General features: G+C 46.1%; 2 protein-coding genes across 3 annotated transcripts; one reads left to right on the plus strand and one right to left on the minus strand.

Annotated features, from left to right (window-relative positions):
- The first annotated feature begins 812 nt into the window (after positions 1-812).
- On the plus strand, positions 813-6,722 carry LOC127006810 (trypsin-1-like). The gene is made up of 6 exons (XM_050877154.1): positions 813-985; positions 1,560-1,660; positions 1,841-1,941; positions 4,515-4,656; positions 5,004-5,150; positions 5,264-6,722. Exons 1-6 carry the CDS (start codon positions 904-906, stop codon positions 5,525-5,527), a joined length of 837 nt encoding a protein of 278 aa, XP_050733111.1. The 5' UTR covers positions 813-903; the 3' UTR covers positions 5,528-6,722.
- LOC127006809 (von Willebrand factor A domain-containing protein 7-like) lies at positions 6,620-19,934 on the minus strand. 2 transcript variants are annotated; one of them, XM_050877153.1, is made up of 19 exons: positions 19,480-19,934; positions 18,603-18,775; positions 17,993-18,192; positions 17,646-17,843; positions 17,179-17,315; positions 16,423-16,651; positions 14,346-14,437; positions 13,970-14,107; positions 13,327-13,472; positions 12,782-12,953; positions 12,522-12,651; positions 12,147-12,232; positions 11,032-11,218; positions 10,667-10,879; positions 10,165-10,378; positions 9,647-9,803; positions 8,970-9,096; positions 8,594-8,779; positions 6,620-8,083 (listed from the first exon to the last, which is right to left on the minus strand). In XM_050877153.1, the coding sequence occupies exons 1-19, from the start codon at positions 19,723-19,725 to the stop codon at positions 7,917-7,919; spliced, it is 3,198 nt and encodes a 1,065-aa protein (XP_050733110.1). In that variant the 5' UTR covers positions 19,726-19,934; the 3' UTR covers positions 6,620-7,916. The 2 variants fall into 2 exon arrangements, with proteins under 2 accessions (XP_050733110.1, XP_050733109.1); XM_050877152.1 differs by having other exon boundaries at positions 12,782-12,956.
- Positions 19,935-21,588: the final 1,654 nt, after the last annotated feature.

Genomic DNA, 21,588 nt, shown 5'->3' on the forward strand with positions numbered 1-21,588 from the left:
ATATAGATTATTTACTCAAGAAAAGTCTTCATCAGCTGTTCGGGCAGAGGATTGAGCTGTTCCCGAGCCTTATGAGCGACAGCGTGTGTGAAAGGAAACCTGTTTATCTCCTGCAGAGAAAGAATCACGCCACATGCAATTTCCCTCGGTGACTCAAGTCGCGGGGACACTTGTAACGCATTCTTTATGATTTACAAGTTGTCTGGCTCCAGCTAAGGTTTAGGATAATGATATGAATGGTGTTAAGATTCCCCATTCACTGATGTTCTACATTCAACTAGAGGAATCACCTCACTGGTGAAATATTAAAGAAATTACGATCATCAAGGCAAGGAAAAGGGTGACAGTAAATCCCAAGAGGCCGTGACACGAGACGTACGTGACAGTCTACTGATCCCAAACCTTCTTTATCAGTGAATCTATCTATCTGCTTTACCTGCTTCAACGAGAGATGCCTTAACGGCAACAGTTACTCCCTGGCCTCCGGAATATCAGCTAAGCACTTTATATTCCCGGCCAGATTTCAGTCTTACCTCGATGTAGGATCTAGGGAGCTTTAAAGGTAAACTCGCACATATTGATAAGTTTGTTTCGTCAACGTGCGGCTCGGTGTGTTTCATTAAACGTATTTACCGCCCCTGAAATCCCCACACTCAATGAGAAACACATTACGTGCCTGGAAACAGCTCAAGCGTGGGAAAACTACAGATAATAGTGAGAATGCATCGTAAGAAACAAAACTCGACGCAACGGGGCGATAAACCCACTGATAGGCGACAGCACGTGGGAACGGCGGCAGGGTGAGGGAAAGGGCGGGGAGCCGGAGCAAAGGGAGGAAGGGCGGTAGAGATACAGACTGAAAGGGGCGAAGAATTGCGTCAATCCAACACAACACCACCAGCCATGAAGGCAAGACGGACCTCACCAGTCGTCCACCTCCAACTAGCCCTCCACCTCTTCATCCTCGCGTCCCTCGTTCACCTGGGTAAGGTAGACATGCGTTGTACCTTGTTCTGTACACATGGTTATCTCGGGACAAGGTACAAGTTTTCGTCACCTTATCGTTGGTTTTTCTTGACCTGGTGCTGTGTATGGCTTGTATTTAGCGTGTGGTGTGGATTTCGAAGGTTCTATGTGGAAAACAAAGTGATAGTGTAAGTGTAGTGCATGTGTATATTTTGAGTGTGTGGCATATGTTCGAGTGAGCGTGTGGCATATGTTGGCGTCTGAGCGTGTGGCATAATGTTGGCGTTGTTGTGCAAACGTATACCGTGAGCGTTATTCGGTAGTCAGGTGTTTGATGACCGGCGTGTAGGATGGGCGTATGTGTATCAAGTGGTGTGCAGTATGAGTGCGTAATGCGGTATGTGCAGCATAAACGTGATTGAGGGGGAGTGATTTGCAGCAGATATGTGTGTTTAGTGCGTAGTAAAGGTGTGGTTGATGAGTGGTTTACTGTAGGGACGCGTGTTTGGTGGGAGATGTGTGGTACAAGTGTGTTCGAATAATTCAATGATCAGTGTGTGGAACAGGTGTCTAATGGGCGGTCTGCGGTGCAGGTGCAGCGAAGGCCGCGGCACGGCGGCGAGGCGGCCAGGGACCAAACAACCATCGCGTCATTGGAGGCACAGATGCCGAGCCAGGCGAATTTCCTCACCAGGTAATGAAAAATTACTTAATGCATGGTTCTATGATCCCAACCTTGGCCCACAGTACCAACTTATAAATAAAGGCACACATACGTAGGAAGGTAAAAAAAATATTGGCATTCGCCAATTAAATATTTTACGATGAGTTCGCGTGTGTTGTGCTCGTTTCACCAGCCGCCTTCCTGCCGCAGGTATCGGTGCAGCACAAGGGCTTCCTGGAGACGAGGCACGCCTGCGGCGGCACCATCATGGCCGAGGAATACGTCCTCACGGCTGCAAGCTGCATCAACTTGTGAGTGAAGCTTTTGAAGGGTCAGTGCTCTTAAAGGTGCTGGGTGCATCTCAGGGATCCCCTTACTGCGGCATACTTTTACTTAAGGCATTTTCCTCGCGACTCTTGAAGCCCCTTGGCAGTACTAGGAACTGAGGGCCTCCCGCCGCCCGGTGTTTTAAGTTAATTACATAGAAAATCAGACCACACAGACCCCATGGTCCAGACTAGGTGGTCTGTCCTTAAACCTAAGTGATTTTACATTAATCAGATGGCTCCAAAACGTTGCTTTTCTACTCTAGTTAATATTAAGTTCAAGGAAGTGACGGTCGAGCTTGTTTTTAAAGGAGTCAATCGTGTTACACTGGACCACTGATGGTGGGAGCTTATTCCATTCTCGCACTACAACGTTGGTGAAGAAAAATTTGGTGCAGTCTGAATTTACTTGTCTACATTTGAGTTTTATGCCATTGTTCCTCGTTCGCAAAGTGTCATCGATCATAAACAATTTTGTTCTGTCTATATTCGTGAAACCATTAAGTATTTTAAAACATTCGATCAGTTTTCCTCGGAGGCGACGTTTCTCAAGAGAGAACATGTTAAGGGTGGAAAGCCTTTCTTCGTAGAATTTGTTGCGCAAGGAAGGGATCATTTTTGTTGCTCGACGCTGAACACCTTCTAGTTTAGCAATGTCCTTTGCATGGTGGGGAGACCAAAACTGTACCGTATATTCCAAGTGGGGTCTGACTAAACTATTGTAGAGCGGAAGTATTACATCTTTATTCTTGAATAAAAAGTTTCTTTTAATGAAGCCCAACATTCTGTTCGCTTTATTTGCTGCATCGATGCATTGATGTGAGAATTTGAGGTTTGACGCGATTTTGACCCCCAGGTCCTTAACGCATTGAACGCTTGAGAGTTTAGCGCCGCGCATTTCGTAATCGAACTTCTTATTTTTTGTTCCAACTTGAAGGACCTGGCACTTGTCTACGTTAAAGGGCATCTCCCATTTATCCGACCAAGCTAAAATTTTGTGCAAATCTAAACTTGCTCTCTGCAGACTATGATTAAATTGGCGTCACAATTTGAAAACAAATAATTAATCTTTGTTTTCCACTGAGTCAGTCTCAAAGGCTTATAGGTATTTTCAACAGTCCCCCGTAACCTACAATCTTGAGTTTGGGTACGTATATCATTTACCTTCAAAATCTATTTCATACTAATACGACACATTGAAAAGTTAAGTTGCAAAGAAATGGCAACCCACTATTATCGGTAATAAGACATGTTGCTTACTACACAGCATGCACAGGTTCGATTCCGGTGTTCGATAATAAGCATCATTATCATTATTAATCACTAAATAACGACCCGTGGGTAGTAGTCTCGTGACCCGTACCGTGAAGAACCTTGACTCGGCTACGCTGCTGCTTCAAACGAGCAAACAATACGTGTAGATTCCGGTCTCGAGTCCTTCCGCTTATTACTCAAGATTCGTTTCGCTGGAAATTCAATCTCAAACCAGTACACACTGTTTATCTAACCTAAGGAGTATTTTTTTTCTAAAGATCGGAATATTATTGATTATGCCTTCGTGGTTATGGTGCCGGGCAACAGTTTGGCCACAACTACCCCGTCCTCGTTTGGCTTGTTATGATGTGGTCGGCTTACGAGGAGCAAAGGAAAACATAGAAACTTTAGTTATCACCAACTCAAAGTATTCCGGAAACATGTACAGGCTAAAAGCTACAAAAACACCCACCCACTAACACTCGATTAAAAAGAGCACATAGCTACTAGATAACGAGGGAAAGGAGCAAACAACCATTTAGATATCTGGCAAAACAAGAAAATCACTAAAGAAAACGGACACTATTATGAGTTCTCGCCACATCATAACACAGGCAAGCAACCTCCCACTGGACGGCATCGGCTCTTGTTCTGCACGTTAGCACCACACCTGCATTGTACCTGAAACTCACCTGAGGTTGTCCGGGTCACATATACACCTTCCTCACGCACTTCACAAGCAAATTCAATGCTTTTCCTCCACCACAAAGTCTTCACAGCAACTAAACACCGCGGGAATATGTCCGGTCACTGTCTGGACGGAGCTACATAAACACTGTCCTTAAGCTTTCCAACGATCGACACTAACAGCCGTCTAGTGCTCGGTACTGTTTTGGCTTAAACAGGTGATCATTTAATTAAAGCAACGAGGATGCACATTCGTTAAAGGATACCCATAAAAATGTATAATTTTTAGTGTGTCGTATTAGTATGAAATAGATTTTGAAGGTAAATGACCCAAACTCAAGATTGTAGGTTACGGGGGGACTGTTGTAAATACCTATAAGCCTTTGAGACTGACTCAGTGGAAAACAAAGATTAATTATTTGTTTTCAAATTGTGACGCCAATTTAATCATAGTCTGCAGAGAGCAAGTTTATTTACAATTTATTTGTAACTACTACTACTACTACTAGGCTACTACTACTACTACTACTACTTTTCTTGGGGTTATATTTAATCGCCAGTCGAACATTATTTCAAGCTGGGTAGACTGTTTACGACCATTGTTACTTCTGTGGCAGGTTTTCGGCGGACTCGCTGACCGTGGTGGCTGGCGTGAACAACCTGGAGGACCCCGACGCCCAGGTGGTGGCGGTGGGCACGACAATCATTCACGAAGACTTCGACATGGCCACGCACGCCAACGACGTTGCCCTCCTCAAGGTATTCGCACTTGTTTTACAGCCTGAAGAAAAAAAAAGGTAGCGTTGATACCACGTAAGGTAGCACAACGTGGTCTATGCTGCCAAGTGGAAGGATGTTATTCATTTACTACCCTTTCACATAATAACTTGTGCCATTAAACAGCCTTTTTATTGTGAAAGACTTCCCAAGTAAAGGAAATGTATACTCTCCATTTCTTGTCCTTCCTGTAAGGAATCGTAGCCTTAACTCCCTACAAAATACGTAGTACACTCATTCGCATCATATGTTCACCTCTTTACTAACCTCCCACGGTAAGGTACACCTGCAGAGCATTTCTACGCGTTTTCTCTTCCCCATGCCGGCAGCTGGCCAGCCCCTTGGTGTTTGGGGACCGGGTGCAGCCACTTGATGTGCCGCCGGAGGGGGAGAAGGTGCCCGAGCAAACGCTCTGCACCTTGGTGGGCTGGGGCGCCATCACGGAGTCTGGGGACTATTACAGCCAGCTGCAAAAGGTGAGCTTCAGCCCTACATAACTGTCTTTCTTCCAAGGGAATGTTCATGATCTCATACATGAGCCACCAAGCTTTCCATAGATGCCTCAAGAACCATTCCCCTGATGTGGCAGGTCAAGATGACGACGGTGAGCGACACCGTTTGCCGGGCGTCGTACGGCGCCATGGCCATCCAGGACTCCATGCTGTGCGCGGGGATGCCCAAGGAGGAAGTGGACGCGTGTGACGGAGACGAGGGCGGGCCGCTGCTCTGTTTGGGGAACCTGCACGGCGTCACCTCCTTCGGGATGAGCTGCTTGGACCCGTACTACCCGCGGGTGTACTCAGAGGTGGCCTACTACAGGAACTGGATCTTGATGTACATCTTCAGTCCCTGAGAAGCCTCTGTCCACATCTACGTGACTGTCTTCCGTCCTAACAGCCGCAGCTGTACAGAATTGATTTTGATCAATCAGGATTAAGATGACCAGCTGTTGCTCTTCATATATATGTCTTATTTTCATTTTGCTGTGGAAATATTGGCAGAATATACTAAATGAAGGGGAGAGCGGTGATGATTCGGCCACTTTTTAAAAATATACATTTAAAAAAAAAGTTAAATAAGTAGTGTAATTTTGTTGATCTCAAAATGTTCCTTCATCCTTTGGCTCTTTAGGTTGACAATATGACACCCGTAGCCATTTCCAGTTCTCAGTTGTCGGTGAGGTAACACAATTTTCTAAATGGTCCGAACCATCGCCTGTGGGCCAGGGAGGTGGGATTTTTTTGTTTTTTTTGACGCAGACAATTTTTAGAGTGGCGCCAGTTATGCTTGGCTCATGCTGCCCCCCGGAACTCATTCTTGATTCACTTGGACGGTTTCTTCTAGAGTCCGGGTTGAATGGTGGTCTTCTGGACAGCATGTGGGTAGTCTTAGGCCACTCAGTGGTGACTGAAAAATCCCAAGTGGTAGCGTGGGGATTCGAACCGACGTTGTCCATGGCGTGGTGAATGCTGGGCCCGCACGCTAACCACTCAGCCACCGCCTACCCTTGTATTACACTTGTATTACTCGGCATAATATTAATATATCTTAAGTTTGATTGGCTAATAAACACGAATATATCTAGCTCTGAGGGCGTGGTTGTCCCGTGTGGGCCAAGGCAACAAAGTTTTGCACATTCACACAAAATCTCGTGGCACTCAGTCCCATACGTTTTACAATAAATGCCATGTCCGGACCATCCCACTGTCCGAATTATCACCGCTCTCCCCTATTTAATTGCTTTTACACTCACCAGTTGTCCTAATTTTCTAGATAATCATAGCATTTTTTAATGTTTTTCTTTATAGTTAGATTCCTCTATAAGTGTGGCGTGCTTGCTACCGCTGCCTATCATTCCTTCACCCTGGCTGTGAAATTGGTCTTTCAGTTACAGGAAAGAAAATCATGATGGAAGAGCAAACGTCTTTGGAAAAGAAACACGTACAAATTTTTCTTCTTTACCTCACGTTGTTGCAAACTTCTGTTCAGCTCCCCTTGGGAGGACTGATGTATCTTGCAATATAAACTATAAAAAAGTACAAAACAATGACACAGACTTATTCTTAATCATTCATTTACATAAGAATCCTCAATAAAGTTAGAAAAAAAAATTGAATTTGGACCACAATAATTCAAAGCACTTTCCTGTGAATTACATGGAGAGGGAAGGAAGCTCAGTGCAAGAAAGACAGACAGGAAGTCCTGGTAACACATTCACACAACAGCGCTACACAGTCACAACAATCACTGCCAGAATCACCTGTCCTGTACTGGGGCCCCTAAGGGAGATTCAGAGGGTATACAAAGACGGACGTACTCAGCACTGGCCTAGCACGTGAACATACACCAGAACACATGGGGGTGACACTGACATACTTCAAGAAAAGTATGATATATAATTTCTTAGATACTGGTACAGAAAAAGTTTTCATATATGAGTGAGGGAACACCCATCTGCTGCTTCCATCTGATTTCTCCACCACTGACACCACGATTAGCACCACCCAGATGTTGTGGAAACTGAGGTACTGTAGAATACTTGGCCATACACAGACTATTTCACTGTGCAACCATAAATACTCTCAAGGCATTACTCTGCAGCCACAAAAACTATTTACATTAGAGGCACAGTTTCAACCAAAGCATGAAGAGCTTAAAGGATCAGAGGCACAGCTTTCACACAACAGAATATTTTTTGCCATAGCTTGCTGCATCTCCTTCTTTCCTCCCTCCTCTTGGGAATGTCACTTGATGAGTACTGATGGTTGCCTAAAAAATGATTGCTTACTTAATCCCGTATCCATGACAAAGTCTCGGTATTGGTGACAAGCAAAATCTCATGTCTCGGACAGTTTATCCTTGTTGACGGTGAAGACCGATGGTGGTCTGAGGAACTTCACCTTCCAGAATCCAAATTGGTAGGAGCTTCTTGAGAGTGCCGAGGAAGTGACAGATGACCTGGCCGAGGCACTTCCCCGGCTTGATGGTGTGAAGGACTGGAAATGCGAAGGCCCCGGGCTTAAGCTATATCCTGTAGAGCAGCTCTCTCCTCCAGTAGAAGGGTTAGAGGAGAATGAGTCTGTGTAGGAGACTGTCGAGAAGCCGGAAGCATAAGTGTTTTCTCTTTGCTGCTCCTGCTCAAACCTGGACAAGGGGACGATGGGCTCCTCATACACTGGCTCCTCAGTCCTCGCAGCTGATGTTTCTGTTCCCTTCTTCCCTGAGTGTTCCCTCGCGTGTTCCTATTCCGTGGACAGCCTTCGTGGTGGTCTTCTCACAGTGACGTCTTCTTTCTTGCTGCGTCGTTGGCGCATTACAAAAATGACCACGACTGCAACAATTATCAGCACCAGTAAGACCGAGCCCACAGCAATGCCACTGATGGCTGCTGTGCTGAGACCTTCAGCATCTGAAATGCAAAAAATCAAGATATTAATCCTCTAATTTCTTGGTAGTTGTTTTTTAAAAGCTACACAGAGTGGTGGTAGGCTCACTCATGGGGCCTGGAGGTTCACCTGTTAGTGGTAAGAGTGAAATATATTTTATGTGGCTGTCAAGATATACGACTCTCACTTGGCCCACGCTGCCCCAGGTGCTCCTCTTGATCAAAGCTGCTAGAGTTAGGGTTGATGGAAAATCTGGACAGTATGCAGGTAATTTGTCACCACTTGGCAATGGTTGAAAATTGTCAGCTGTCTGTGGTGGACCCTGAACCCAAGTCTTTGGGATCACCATGTCCATGCGCTGACCGCTCGGATTTTACTTTGAATAAATAGACGTCTTCCTTGTTTTCTAAGGCTTTCTCTGACCATTTTGTTTATTCAAAAGGTTTAAGTTATGACAATGAAGTAATGACTGTGATCTCAACCATGAATACTTACACCAGCACAGCACATGAGCCTTCAGTGATGTTACTCACCCTCATTGCTGGAGTCCAGGTCTCCGTTGGTGATGTAACAAACACCGATATTGGAATCCACATCTCTGGCCGTGATTGTGACTTTGGGGTTGCAGCAGGAAGACTTGTACTCTAATTCAACCTCTTTAACACCACTCACGAAGGTTGGGAAGTTTTGATATGGCTGAGACTTCACATCAAACACCCCTGATGATGAACAAACATACAACAGTCAGCTAAGAATTGCACCGCTCTATTTAGAACCCTTAAGTACACCAATTAAAAAGCTTCAGGCAAAAGGAAGATTCACCAGGGTGCATAACAATATAATATAGAGCAGTTACAACATATTTTAGTACACTCAAACACACATATGTACATAATCCTTCAGCCTTACCTGTGTCATCTCTCACCATGAACCTCACTGACCAACTATCCGCTGAGCAGCTGGTGGATGACAGGGAGTCGCTGCTGCAGGGGCTTTTGGTCAACACCTCACACGTTGGAGCATTAGAATTAACATCCTGAGGAACAACACACAATGTAAAACTATCATCTTTGCTCCTCCACCAATAAAGTATATGATAATTCACTCATTAACCCAATGACTGCGGATTTCCTACAAGAAGACCTCACCAAGCTACAGGAATGGAACAAAAAGTGGTTGCTACAATTCAGTGAAGAAAAATGTAGTCATGCACCTTGGGAGGGGATATCCAGCAAACCAATACCACATGGGAAACAGTCCACTATCCACCACAGAGGCAGAGAAAGACCTGGGAGTATATGTTACCAGAATACCAGTGAAAAGCCAAATCCATGTCAATCACAGCGGACAAGTTAAGTGAAGACCTGGAAGGTTGACAACCTTGAACCAACGCCTGATGCTTAGCCTAACTTTCCTGATATTTTACAGCATCTTACTAAAACAACCTCTGTAGCATTCTTTCCAGTATTTGCCTGAAGAGCCCCTGTATCAGTTTCAGCACTCCAGGTTAAAAGAAGCTGCAGCAGGGCATAGGAAGCATTGGCTACACTAACCCAGCCAGCCCACAGCCCATCCTGGAGACTCACCCGACGAGTGATGGAGACGTGGGCCCGGGCGTGGGAGGTGTCACCACGGGGGGAGAAGGCGCTCACCACCAGGCTGTTGGTGGTGCGCGGCGGTGACTGGGGATCCACAAACACCGTCGCCACCACAGTTGCCGTCTCGTTCTGTCCCAGAGTCACCCTAAGGAAAGTTGACGGAATGTGAGGTTTTAGATTCTCTTAATTTTGCTTCAAGTGGTTTGGTCTGGAGACATTAAGCACCACTGTAACCACACTGGCTGTCTTGTCCTACCCTTGTTACTCTAGAGAGAATAAATAAAACTAACTTGAAGCTTTAATTACTCTTAAGTTCAGATAAAAAGTTGTTCAGACATCCAATAATCTAACAACATACATATTTCAGCTTTGTCCCACTTACTGTTAAGGAAAAATGTCTCCTTGATAACCTGTGATGAAAGAAATGCAGATGCTACAAAGGCATGTTTGAACACACTTGTAGGTTAACCCAGCAAAACACCAAGGCACTGGTAGCCCAAACTCACTGTGACTGGTCAAGAGTGACGGGAGTGCCAAAAGCATCATTGGCGGTAAGGAAGAAGGTGTTGGTGGTGCCGCTGCTGGTGTCCGTGTTGGTGACGGTGACGGGCACCTTCAGGATAGAGCCGGGAGGGCCCCAGATGTCCCGGCCCAAGGGGAAAGAAATCATGGACTCCACCTTTTCCCACGTCGCCACACTCTCCCTTCGGAACCGGTGGCCTGGGTGACACAGACAGAGGTTATGAGACACTAATGCATAGATGGACATAGAGATAATATATATACGGTCATTCTCACATAATTGGAAAAAAAATCAATCATCCGGCAAGATTTACCAGAGCTGTCCTTTCCCACGAGGGCCACATTGAACCTCTCCTGCTACAACCTTTTATTATCATCTTCATTAGTATCATTTTTTTTCTTTTTTCTTTCATTATTGGATGTAGAAATAATATATACATGGCCATTCTGACTATTGGCAAAAATCAATCCCCCGGCAAGATTTACCAGAGCTGTCCTTCCCCACGAGGGCCACGTTGAACCTCTCCTGCGGCAGGTCCCGGGTGGGCAAGCTGAGGTAGGTGTTGCGGCGAGGGGAGGAGGAGGGAAGCTTGATGGCAGCCTCACTTCCTGACCTGTCCAGGAGACGAGCGCCATCCACCTGCCTCAGACCAGCCCTGTCCACCCCCGTGATCACCATGTCCAAATAGGAATCCAAATCTGCACACAGAGAAATGTTCGTAAGGAAGACTGCATTTTTGTTTATATAATTCAGGGGTGTAAAGGATACATATCTATGCACTATCTATCTATATCTTGGTGAGGGACGTGAGTACAAACTGGCAAACATACTTGAGTCTCGTGAATCTAACCTTGGCTTGGCTGGTCCTGGACGCGCTGGAGGGAGGGCTGGAAGGCTCGGTTATCAGGCAGATAGAAGACAGGCAAGATGTCCATTTTTGTGCGGGCAGACACGATTACGGAACACACCTCCCTCGGCACAAAGCTTAGCGTCCAGTCCCCGAGGTCCTCCTGCCGCTGCGTCAGGTCTAGACGAGCCTGTGGAGGACAAGCAAAAACACTGATGTAAGATTTAGAAAAGCTGTGTGTGCTGTTTTCATGCAATGACTTGTGTTCTTGGTCACTTTCTTTTTTTTTTTCTTTTTTTTTTTTTCTTTTTACAGCAAGGGAGGCAGTTCAAGGGCAAAAACAAAAGCAACAACAAAAAAGTCCATATGACGCTGCTCCAGTATAAGAAAAAGAACAACAGTTTTATAATTATTTTTTTTCTTTCAGCATTATCTTCTGCTACCTTTTTACCATTATTTCCATTAGTATTATCTTTTCTTGTGCACTAAAGGAGGACAAGCAATAGCTAAACAAAATAGAGACTTAGGAGCTTGTAAATATCCTGTTCCTGCAAAGTTCAGTAAGATTCAAAATGAGATTATTGATTAAGTTCTTGGGGTGTCTTGATACTTGACACTTAAGCCCTAGACTGCAGATATCCAACAGGAAGACATCACAAAGCTAAAGGAATAGAACAAAAAGTGGCTGCTACAATTCAATGAAGAAAAATGTAAAGTCATGCACCTTGGCAGGGGATATCCAGCATACCAATAACACATGGGGAAACACTCCACTATCCGCCACAGAGGCAGAGAAAGACCTGGGAGTATATGTTACCAGGTTACCAGTGAAAGCCAAATCTGTGCCAATCACAATGGATGGGTTAATGAGCAGGAAAATATGAAGAGCTGAGAAAATAATGTCCCCAATAATTACTGTTATATGTCAATTATGCAGAGGCAGAGAAAGACCTGGGAGTATATTATTAAACCAGGCTTACAGCAAAAGCCAAATCCGTGCCAATCACAGCAGACAGGTTAATGAGCAGGAAAACATGAAAAGCTGAGAAATTAATGTCCCAAAAAATTGCTGTTACGTGTCAATTGTGCCAGAATGTTTTAGGGGTGGAGTCACTCACCTGGAGGAGGTAAGGTGTGGACACAACCTGCGTGTATCCCTTGGGCTCACCTCTGCTGCTCTGGGACAACAGGTGAAAAACTGAACCTGGGGAAGAAAAAGCACTCTTACCAGCCTATCCAAAAGCTACATGAACAAAAATAAAGTCCTTCAGTTTATTTCAGAAGTGGTTGTGATTTTTTATAAGTTCAGACATAGAAAAGTAGATAACAGGAATTAATGAAAGAACCTGGGTGAGAAATAACACTCTTACCAGCCTATCCAAAAGCTACATGAACAAAAATAAAATCCTTCAGTTTATTTCAGAGGTGGTTGTGATTTTTTATAGTTCAGACATAGAAAAGTAAATAACAGGAATTAATGAAAGAAAACCAACCTGAGGGAGAAGACAGAGTGGCAGAAGTGACACCGCCTGATATAGACACCTCAATCTCCCTCACCAGCGTGTCAATGGGGATCTCCACTCGCTGGGATGTCGACAAACCCACCACCCGCCACAACACAGCCTGGAAAAAATAATATTGAGAAATGGAAAGGGGGCGACAATATAACGTAAAAATGAATAAGCTTAGACCTCTCTTCTTAAAATGGAGAAGCTCTAATCTTTCTTTACCTGTCTATCTCTCCTTATCTCACCTGAGGGTACTGCTCCACCTCCATCATCCTGGCCACCTCCTCCACCCTGTCCCTGGTCGTCCTCACCGCCAAGCCACCCGTCCTCTCTGCCAGCTCCTCATATTTGCTGTAATTTCTGATTTGACGCTTGGGTCTCCTCTTGGAACTATTGTGACTGTTGTTGCTTGTCATTCTGCTGTGGGAGGGCATGAAATTTGAGTATACATTTAGTGCTTATAAAAGTCATGGTTCATACTCATCTTACTTTCCAGTTTTATTTTTTATTTAATTATAAGTGATTCATTACAGCATTTCAGGTTCTAGCTATGAGAACAGGAACCTAAATCATCCCCCTTCAAGCTAATGCTCACACCAGCACTGGGTCACCCATTCCTAATAAATATGTCACTAAATACCAGATGGTGGGAGATATACAACTCTTAAGTACTACTGCCAAAAAGCTTTAAATGAATCAAGAGGTAAATGTTTGAAGGAAAACTGAGTAGATGTAAGAAAAGCTTGAGGAGCAATGCACTAGGCTGGCCAAAGGTGGTTCAAAGCCTCACCTCAGCACCTCAGTATCCTCCTCCACTTCCCGGGTTGTGTAGGTGACATTCTCGGTCAGTACATCATTCAGTAAGCTGTGAACACCAACCACTTCCCTTCCAGCCACTCTTTCGAAGTTCACAGGCAGAGTTATCACTGGGGTCACCTGAAAAAAAATTGTAATGCACCGTGATGTATTTATTTATTGTTGTAATAGTACGAGGGAGGAGGTCAGTGCCTGCAGGCCACCCTCAGTTTCAGTGCATATGAACGTATAGAAATAGGAAAATAAGCTGATCAGTTGTAGTGTTCTTGAAGCCTAAGTAGAATCACAGAGGAGGTTGGGAGAGACTTACTATCAGTGTTATTATCATTGAGATCAAAGAAAGGGTATCAAGGAAAAATAAAAATAAATGATATAGGCCCAAAACAGAGTCCACTTGATGAGCAGAAACATATGAAAACTAAAAGACAAGGACAGTAAAGTAAGAAGAAAAAGGGCTGATATACTTGGTGAGAAATTATAACGATTCCTTCCTTGACAAACTTTAGGTTCAGGTCACCACTCAATGGATGCATGACTGAATATGAAGGCAGAACAATGCATACAAAACTTGATTCTTTCCCCAACAAACATGTCAACAAGCAAGCACAGAGACTCACCGTGATGGCCTTGGAGCGTGCCAGCGTGACGACAGGCTCAAAGAGTTGCAGGTCCTTGATGGGGGCGTCGGTGAAGAGGAAGACGCGGGAGTGTGGCGGGGCGTGGTGCAGGGCCAGACGCAGCGCCGACATGCTCAGCTATACAAGATAAAAAGGAATGGGAATATTATGAATAAAAACTCAAACTTGGCCTCAACAAACTGACAAAAATATGCTTTCATACATACAAGTATACATACAATATTTTCATTACAGTTCACCTACGTATTCACTTACTATTATTTAGTCTCTCATTTATTACCAGCTTATTTGCTTATTTATTAATTTCATTATGGGAATACATTTGTCAATTTTAGTTATTAAGTAATTGACTCACCTCAGCCTCGTCTCCTCCCCCACCCGTCCTCAGCCGCCTCAGGGCTTCGTGGATGTCCTCCGGGTGCTGTGACCGCACCACGGGACCATACACTTGAGAGGGAAAGGATTACATTCATTACTGGCTTAAAATCGCCTTGGATGAGGGAAAGAAAAGTGTGCTACAATAATGTAAAAACACTTTAAAGGGAAATCTACACTCACTATATGCTCAAAAATTTACTTTAGTGAGGCAAAGAAAATCATGCAACAGGAATGTCAGACAAACACAGAGACTAAGTCACTGGTCGGTTATGAAGATAAAGAGAAAGTATATGAAGGTTGATTAGAAATAAACCAGCAAAATATCAGAATAAAATGCTCTTCTGAAAGACAGTTAAAAGAGAAATGAGGAGAAGTGGCACTTTCAGGGAAATAAAAAGATGAAGGAGGCTTGAAAAAAATATTTTGAATCTGTATTAAATAAAGTTAGAGACACTTCTACCATGGCCAAATATCTTGCTCAAAACTGTCTTGAGCATGACAAAGGAGAGAGTACCCCAAAAATGTAACAAGGCAAGGCAGTGTAACGGTCCGAATGTGAGTGAGCGAGAGGGAATGCAAGTCAGTGAGTAACAGAGTGAGTAAGTGTAAGCGAGTGCGTGAATGAACGAGAGAATGTGAGTAAGTCAGTGAGTGACAGAGCAAGTGTGAGCGAGTGGGAGCGTGAATGAGTGAAAGAGTGAATGAGTGAGGGAGTGAATGGGTGGCTAAGGAATGTAAGTGCGTAAAAGGTTATGAGAAGATAACACAGCGAGCGAATGAGCGAATATATGAACGAGAGTTACTGAAATCCCTCATCTTAAAGCCTCGAACCCCCCCCCCAAGAAACAAATACCTAGTTAGTTAGATAGGTAGGGTTTCATTGTAATGCCGAGAGGGAGTCACGTGAAGAAGGGGGAGGAGCTTAGCGAGGAGCAGAGACGAGAAGGCGAGGGCAAGGAGACCCACGGGTCAGTGAGGAAGAGCATGACAAGCTTGGGAGAAGTGAGGAGACAAGCACCACTGCAGCAAGAGACAAGCTTGGGAGACGTGGGGAGACGAACATCCCTACAGCAAGGAGCGGCAGCGAGAAACCACAGAGAAGCGGGCTGGTCAGAGAGGTGTCCATCTCTCCACTCAGCCCCCGACCCACACACCACCCACGGCCTGCTGTGTGAGGCGGGCTAGTCAGGAGACGAGCAGCAGGAAGCAAGAAAGGCAGCGAGTTGGAGTTGAGTGAGAGAGGTGTCCATCTCTCCACTCAGCCCCCCGAAAACCACCACAAACCAACCAGAGGCGGGAAGAGGTCGGGCCCCCCAAACAATGCCCCGAGCTGCTCGCTTTCCACATCAAGCGGCGCCCGCCTCTCCAAACCAACCAGCGCCCGCCTCTCCACACCAACCGGCGCCCGTCTGTCCATCACCAGGACCGCCCATTCCCATCGTGGACGTCCCCTGCCGAGCCTGACGCTCACGCCAGCTCCTGCCTCTCCTCCTCCAGCAACCAGAGCTAAGCATTATGAGTATTCCCCAAATCTCCCTTGTGCCGGTAGCTAGTTAGATTAGAGGCATACAGCCTGTCAGTCATTCATTTTTAGTACTCCGCTAACCTTTGAAAAAAATGAAACCAAATACATATTTATATACAACCTTACTGTGAGTGTCATCATTTGGAGCCTGTTTTCCCGCTCATTTGAGATTACTGAACCCTTACACACGCCCCCCATAGTACATTATCACCATCCAGTTTCTTAATATTGTCTCACAAGTGGTTCACAACGGAAATTCTCCCACCTTCCATAATTAATCACACAACAAGTAACGCCCTTCTGGTCACAAACCTCGGAACAAGTGTTCACTTGTCCTGAGGCCTTACCCTCCGGGACCAGCGCTCGGGAATGTAGACGACTACCACGCTACCACATACCATCACAACCATAGTGGTCGTCAAAAAGGGATGTAGCGACACCCATAAACACAAGAAGACAATAGAGATATAGAGAACGCTACAGCAGTATTCATATTGACAGAGAAAAAAAGAAAACTCCACACCCTTACAAGGATCATTGAAGGGCACCAGGAGGTACTCTGAAGGTGGGTAGTCGACCGAGTTGTGTTGTTCTGCCAGGCGGGCAAAGGTTCTTGTGAGGGCCTGGAGCTCCTGGGCCATGGACTCTGTGGTGTCCAGGACCACCACCAGGGCAGGAGTTGGGTACAGCCCCAGCAGGCGGGCAAACACAGGGCTGCCCAGACTTAGCCGCAGCAGAGTGAGGTAATACTCTGTGGCCTGCAAGGGAGGAGGAATGATTATTCTTCCTGTTTTTGTTAAGGTTACATGGTAAAGGTTACATGGTAAATGTAGTAGGCCAACAATAAAGTTAAGGCCTGCAACACAGTGTTCCTGTACAAATAATATAGATGATGTAGGAATGATCCATCTTGCTCTGAGAGGTCTTGATGCTCCCTGTACCTGAAGCTTAAGTCATGAAAGGGTGAAACTTTACACCAAGGCAGAAGGCTGTTCCAGAGTTTAGAAGTGGAGGGAAGAAGCTAATAGGTGCAGGACAGTTAACTCTTGACTATTGATCTTGCCTTAGGTGGGTTCAATGCTTACTTAACTTTGCTCATCAGTTAGGGCAGTTTCAATGATTATAACAAAACTTGATTTACAACTTATTTCATTATAATACAAAAACGTTGCCTATACAATTATATGAGGGGACTGCAATGGTACAGCTTGTTGAAAAAATACATAAACACAACAATGGAAGTAAATTTCATTATAATAAACACAGCAGGAGTAACTTTTCTGACCTCAACTGCCTGCTCTGCTGCCTCCTGGTGAAGGTTGCTGTGTGGGGAGAAGCAGGCTGTGGGCAGGTCTTTGTTGATGCCGCCCCTTGCCCCGTCCCCTCGTGACCTGTCCTTGGGCCCTCCATGACTGCACTTGTCTGAAGGGACACATAAACCTTAGGGGTCACGTCACATCAACTATTTCCAAAGGCATAAAAGGAGATCAGTCGGGTTCTAATGAGTGTTTTTCAGGTTCATGGTACAGAAGATGGTACACCAGGAAATGCCCATAACTCTTACAAAAGCCTTGTCAAATATGAAGGATTGGGCCACAGTTGGGGGCCAAGGCTATGGTTGGGGGGGCAAGGTTATGGTCGGGGGCAAGGCTATTGTTGGGGGGCAAGGCTATGGTCAGGGGGCAAGGCTATGGTCGGGGGCAAGGCTATGGTTGGGGAGGGTTGTGAAGGAGGATTCCATCGGTCTCTTACCCACGCCCTTCGGCTTGCCCACTCTGGCCCCGTCCACCCAAACATCGTCGGTGTAGCCGGAGGTCAGCTTGTCCTGCGCCGTGATGACCTCCAGGATGTTGTCACGGCAGGACCCGGCGCCTCCAGCAGCCTCCGGGCAGTCATCGCACGTGCTTTCCCTGGGGTCAGCCACGTTGCGGAAGCCCTTGCCGGTGATACCTAACAGGTGAGGCGCAAGTAATAATTCGGTGGCTCAAGAATTGGTAGTAAGCTGCCTTAACGTTTATTCTTTAAGCCCGGGTTCGATTCTCGCTTTTTCACTACGCTATAGCCATGTCTCTAGGGTATAATGAACTATCAAGTCTTACCAACATCCCTATTGAAGTCTTTGTTGCCGAGCTCGACCCAGTTGGTGTGCGAGTAGAAGTCTTGGATGGCGGCGAGCGACAGGCCCAGCAGGGTGCGGGCCGCCTCGTAGTCCCCGGCCTGCCCCGCCGCCACCAGCCGCCTCCACCGACCCGCCAGCAGCATCTGGGACTGAGAAAACCTCTCGTTGCCAAAGTGATACCTGCGAGGAGGAGAATCGTTATGTATCATATGTAAGACTTAAAGGAAAGGGCATTGGTCAGTCTCTGAGACCTTAGCTCGCAAAACCTCTCATTGTCAAAGTAATAGCTGCGAGGAGGGGAATCAGATACTATTTCGTTATGTATTATACAGTTACGGGAGAAAGCCGGAGTTATACGTTGAGACCTTAGCTCATAAAACCTCTCATTGCAAAAGTAATACCTGCGATGAGGAGAACCAGTTGCTGTTTAGTCACGTATTACACGTAGGGGAGAAGGGCATGGGTTATACTTTGAGACATTGGCTCGGAAAACCTCCCATTGGCAAAGCACCTGCCAGGGGAAGACGTAGCGTTTATAATTAGAGGAGAAGGACTAGAGTTATACATTGAGACTTGAACTGTGGACCTGCCTCGGATCAGCCCCCAAGACGCCCGTGTCAGCCTCTGCCACGGCGTCCACCAGCTTAGAGACGGCGTCCAGGAAGGGCTTGGGGGAGTAGGCTGGGCCGTAGTACTCCTCATAGGCCTCCTCTAGGGTCATGCCGTCCCTGTGGTCGTAGGTCCCCTTAGCTGGCGTCACCTCCTGTTGCAGGGGTTAGAGAATGATATGCGCGGTATGGTTTAAGGCGTCATCACACACTCGCGGATCACATAATCTACATACTGCTAATTACTGCCCTTCTGCTACCCCCCAAAATCAGTCCTGCATGCTTCCTATTTCTCCTGTGGAAAACCCATCACCAAGGTCGGTAAAGAATCTAATCTCTTTTATGTCCACACAACCCCTGTGGACGCGAAATGCCGTTGATAAGGAATGGTGTTTGAGTCACACCTACGCACCCTTACTTCCTTCCTGCCACCACCCACTCACTGCCCGCCCGAAGCTTTGTGTCAACTGAGAGAGAGAGAGAGAGAGAGAGAGAGAGAGAGAGAGAGAGAGAGAGAGAGAGAGAGAGAGAGAACGTATGGACCGCTGAAAAACCCGCTCCATTTCCTGTTAGTATGCGCACTGAGATATTACATTCTAGACATCACCCATGAAAGTAAAATTTTAAGCTGTAACGTCCATAACGCATAACATAACGTACATAACATAAAACCTCTCACTCCTTTTATACAATATGCGCTGATACGGATAATAGGAAAAAGCCAATCATCCGGCAATCAATAATGACAGTAATATCGCTTAGGGCTCGCTCTAGTCCACATCAAAATACAGAAAGGTAAACCAGGGAGCTTCAGCGCCTCAGCACCCCTCTTTGTATCCTGCTGGTCCACAAGACGCACCTTGAAGTAGCTGACCACGGCGCGCCTCACTCCCTCCCTCGTGATCTCCCGGTGGTGCCACACTCTCACATTGCTGTCAAAATCATCGCAGTACAGGTTGAAGATGTCTCCTTGGTGCTCTAGGAGTGTGCCACGCCCCAGGAAGGCATTAGTCAGGCACGGCATCATGAGGAGTGCCAACGACGTCAACAAAAGGCACTGCATGATTGAATACCCCTCGCCCCCTCGCAGGGAACACAGGGCCATGGCGTTAGGGTGCTGCTGAGGTCCTTTGCGTGCTTCCCCAGCTGTTTGATATGGCCTTGTGACGATATTTACAGAGACCACAGGTGAATTGCTCCCTACAAGACGCTTTAACCAAATATAATGGTTATGCTCTTGCTTTACGAAGTCACTTAACAGGCCAGGAGGTTCAGCGCACCCCGCCTGTCACCAGCGCTCGGACACAGTCACTACCGCCTCACGTCCGGCCAGGTGATATATATACCTGGGGGCCACCAAGGCTGCCGCTGGGGTCACATTGCCCCACTCGACCTGTCACTCAGCCCTCAAGCTGAGTCATCACCTCCACGGCCAATGTCACGTCGCAGAAGATCGTGTTATCTCTTACCGGTTCTTCCTCCTTATTTTTTTCTTTTAAAGATTTCTGGGATAGTTGTTCAGATCCTCATAACGATAATGATACATATAATAAAAATTATAGTAATGCTAATAATGAAATCACTATACTACTACTACTACTACTACTACTACTACTACTACTACTGCTACTACTACTACTACTACTACTACTACTACTACTACTACTACTACAAGTAATAACGCAGATATTGTTAAAACACTAATAATAAAAATGATGCCATGAATCCTAACAATATTTATCTCACTACCTTCAAGCTTGCTTTAAATACGAGTCGCACTGAAACATTTCCTTAACGCCGCCCATCACAATAAAACAATTAGCACATTATACGAAGAAATGACAAAAATCCGGGACACTATCAGAGCCACAGTACTTCCGGAGGGAGTGCCAATCAAGGGTGCCAGCGGGGCGGTGTTGATAAAAGGGCGGCACCAAAAAGCTCACCTCTGCCAAGGCCGCCACACCGATGGGGCCACACCGATGGGCCCTGGCCCCCCCCTACTCCCCCCCCCCCCCCCCGCGACCTTGCCTGCCGCCCACGAGGTATTGCTGGCGGAAAGAGGAATTGAGACGCATCACCTGGGGGCATATTGTGAAGGGGACGAAAGATTAATGAGTCGAGGAAGGAGGGAAAATAAAATGAGAAAAATAGAAAAATTTCAAAATGGAAAGAATGTAACATAAATGGATAAATAAGAGAAAAAGGAGAGGATAGAAGAAGAAATACAAGAAAAGAAAGGGTGGGGAATGTACACGGAAAGGAAGATCATGGTAAAGTTGAGGGCATTGGCTACAGCTGCGCGTGGCCGCGGTGCTCATCTCCGTCGCATTGGCCCTTGAGCTTAGCAATTCCCTCGGAAAAGTTGGAAAGTTTCGTTTAGTCGGCGCAACATCTGTGGTCATATGCCGGAGAGAGACAGAAGAGGAAGGAATTATAGGAGAAGGGAACAGATCCCAGGAGACGGGACACAACTCCCGATTAATACCTGGTACCCATTCACTGCTGGGTGGACAGGGGCGTAGGGTATCGGAAAAGCCGCCCAAATTTTTCCACTCCGCCCGGGAATCGAACCGGGGCTCTCTAGGTTGTGAGCCGAGTGTGCTAACCACTGCACCACGAAGACCCCGCAATACCCTTGGACCCAGGGCAAGTGTGACATCCGAGTTACCACAGTTTACCTTCCCCAGGATTGCCCAGATGAGATGGCGCCACTATAAACACTTGCCTGCGCCATGACGGGCTGGGGCCGACTACGACTAACATCCAGGCCCTTCAAGAGAGCCTACCGGCGCTATAGGCGTACACGTAAAAAAAAAAAGAAAAAAAAAGATACCCATTTATCGACCAGTCTGAAAGGGAGGATGAACACTTTGGTGTACTGCACGCTGACTGCTGCACCACGAAGCCTAAACAAGCGAAAAGAAGAAACGAAAAAGAAATGACCCTAGAAAGAAAAAAAAGAAAT

This window comes from Eriocheir sinensis, chromosome 33 (genome assembly GCF_024679095.1).
Source record: "Eriocheir sinensis breed Jianghai 21 chromosome 33, ASM2467909v1, whole genome shotgun sequence".
Lineage (NCBI taxonomy): Eukaryota > Metazoa > Arthropoda > Malacostraca > Decapoda > Varunidae > Eriocheir > Eriocheir sinensis.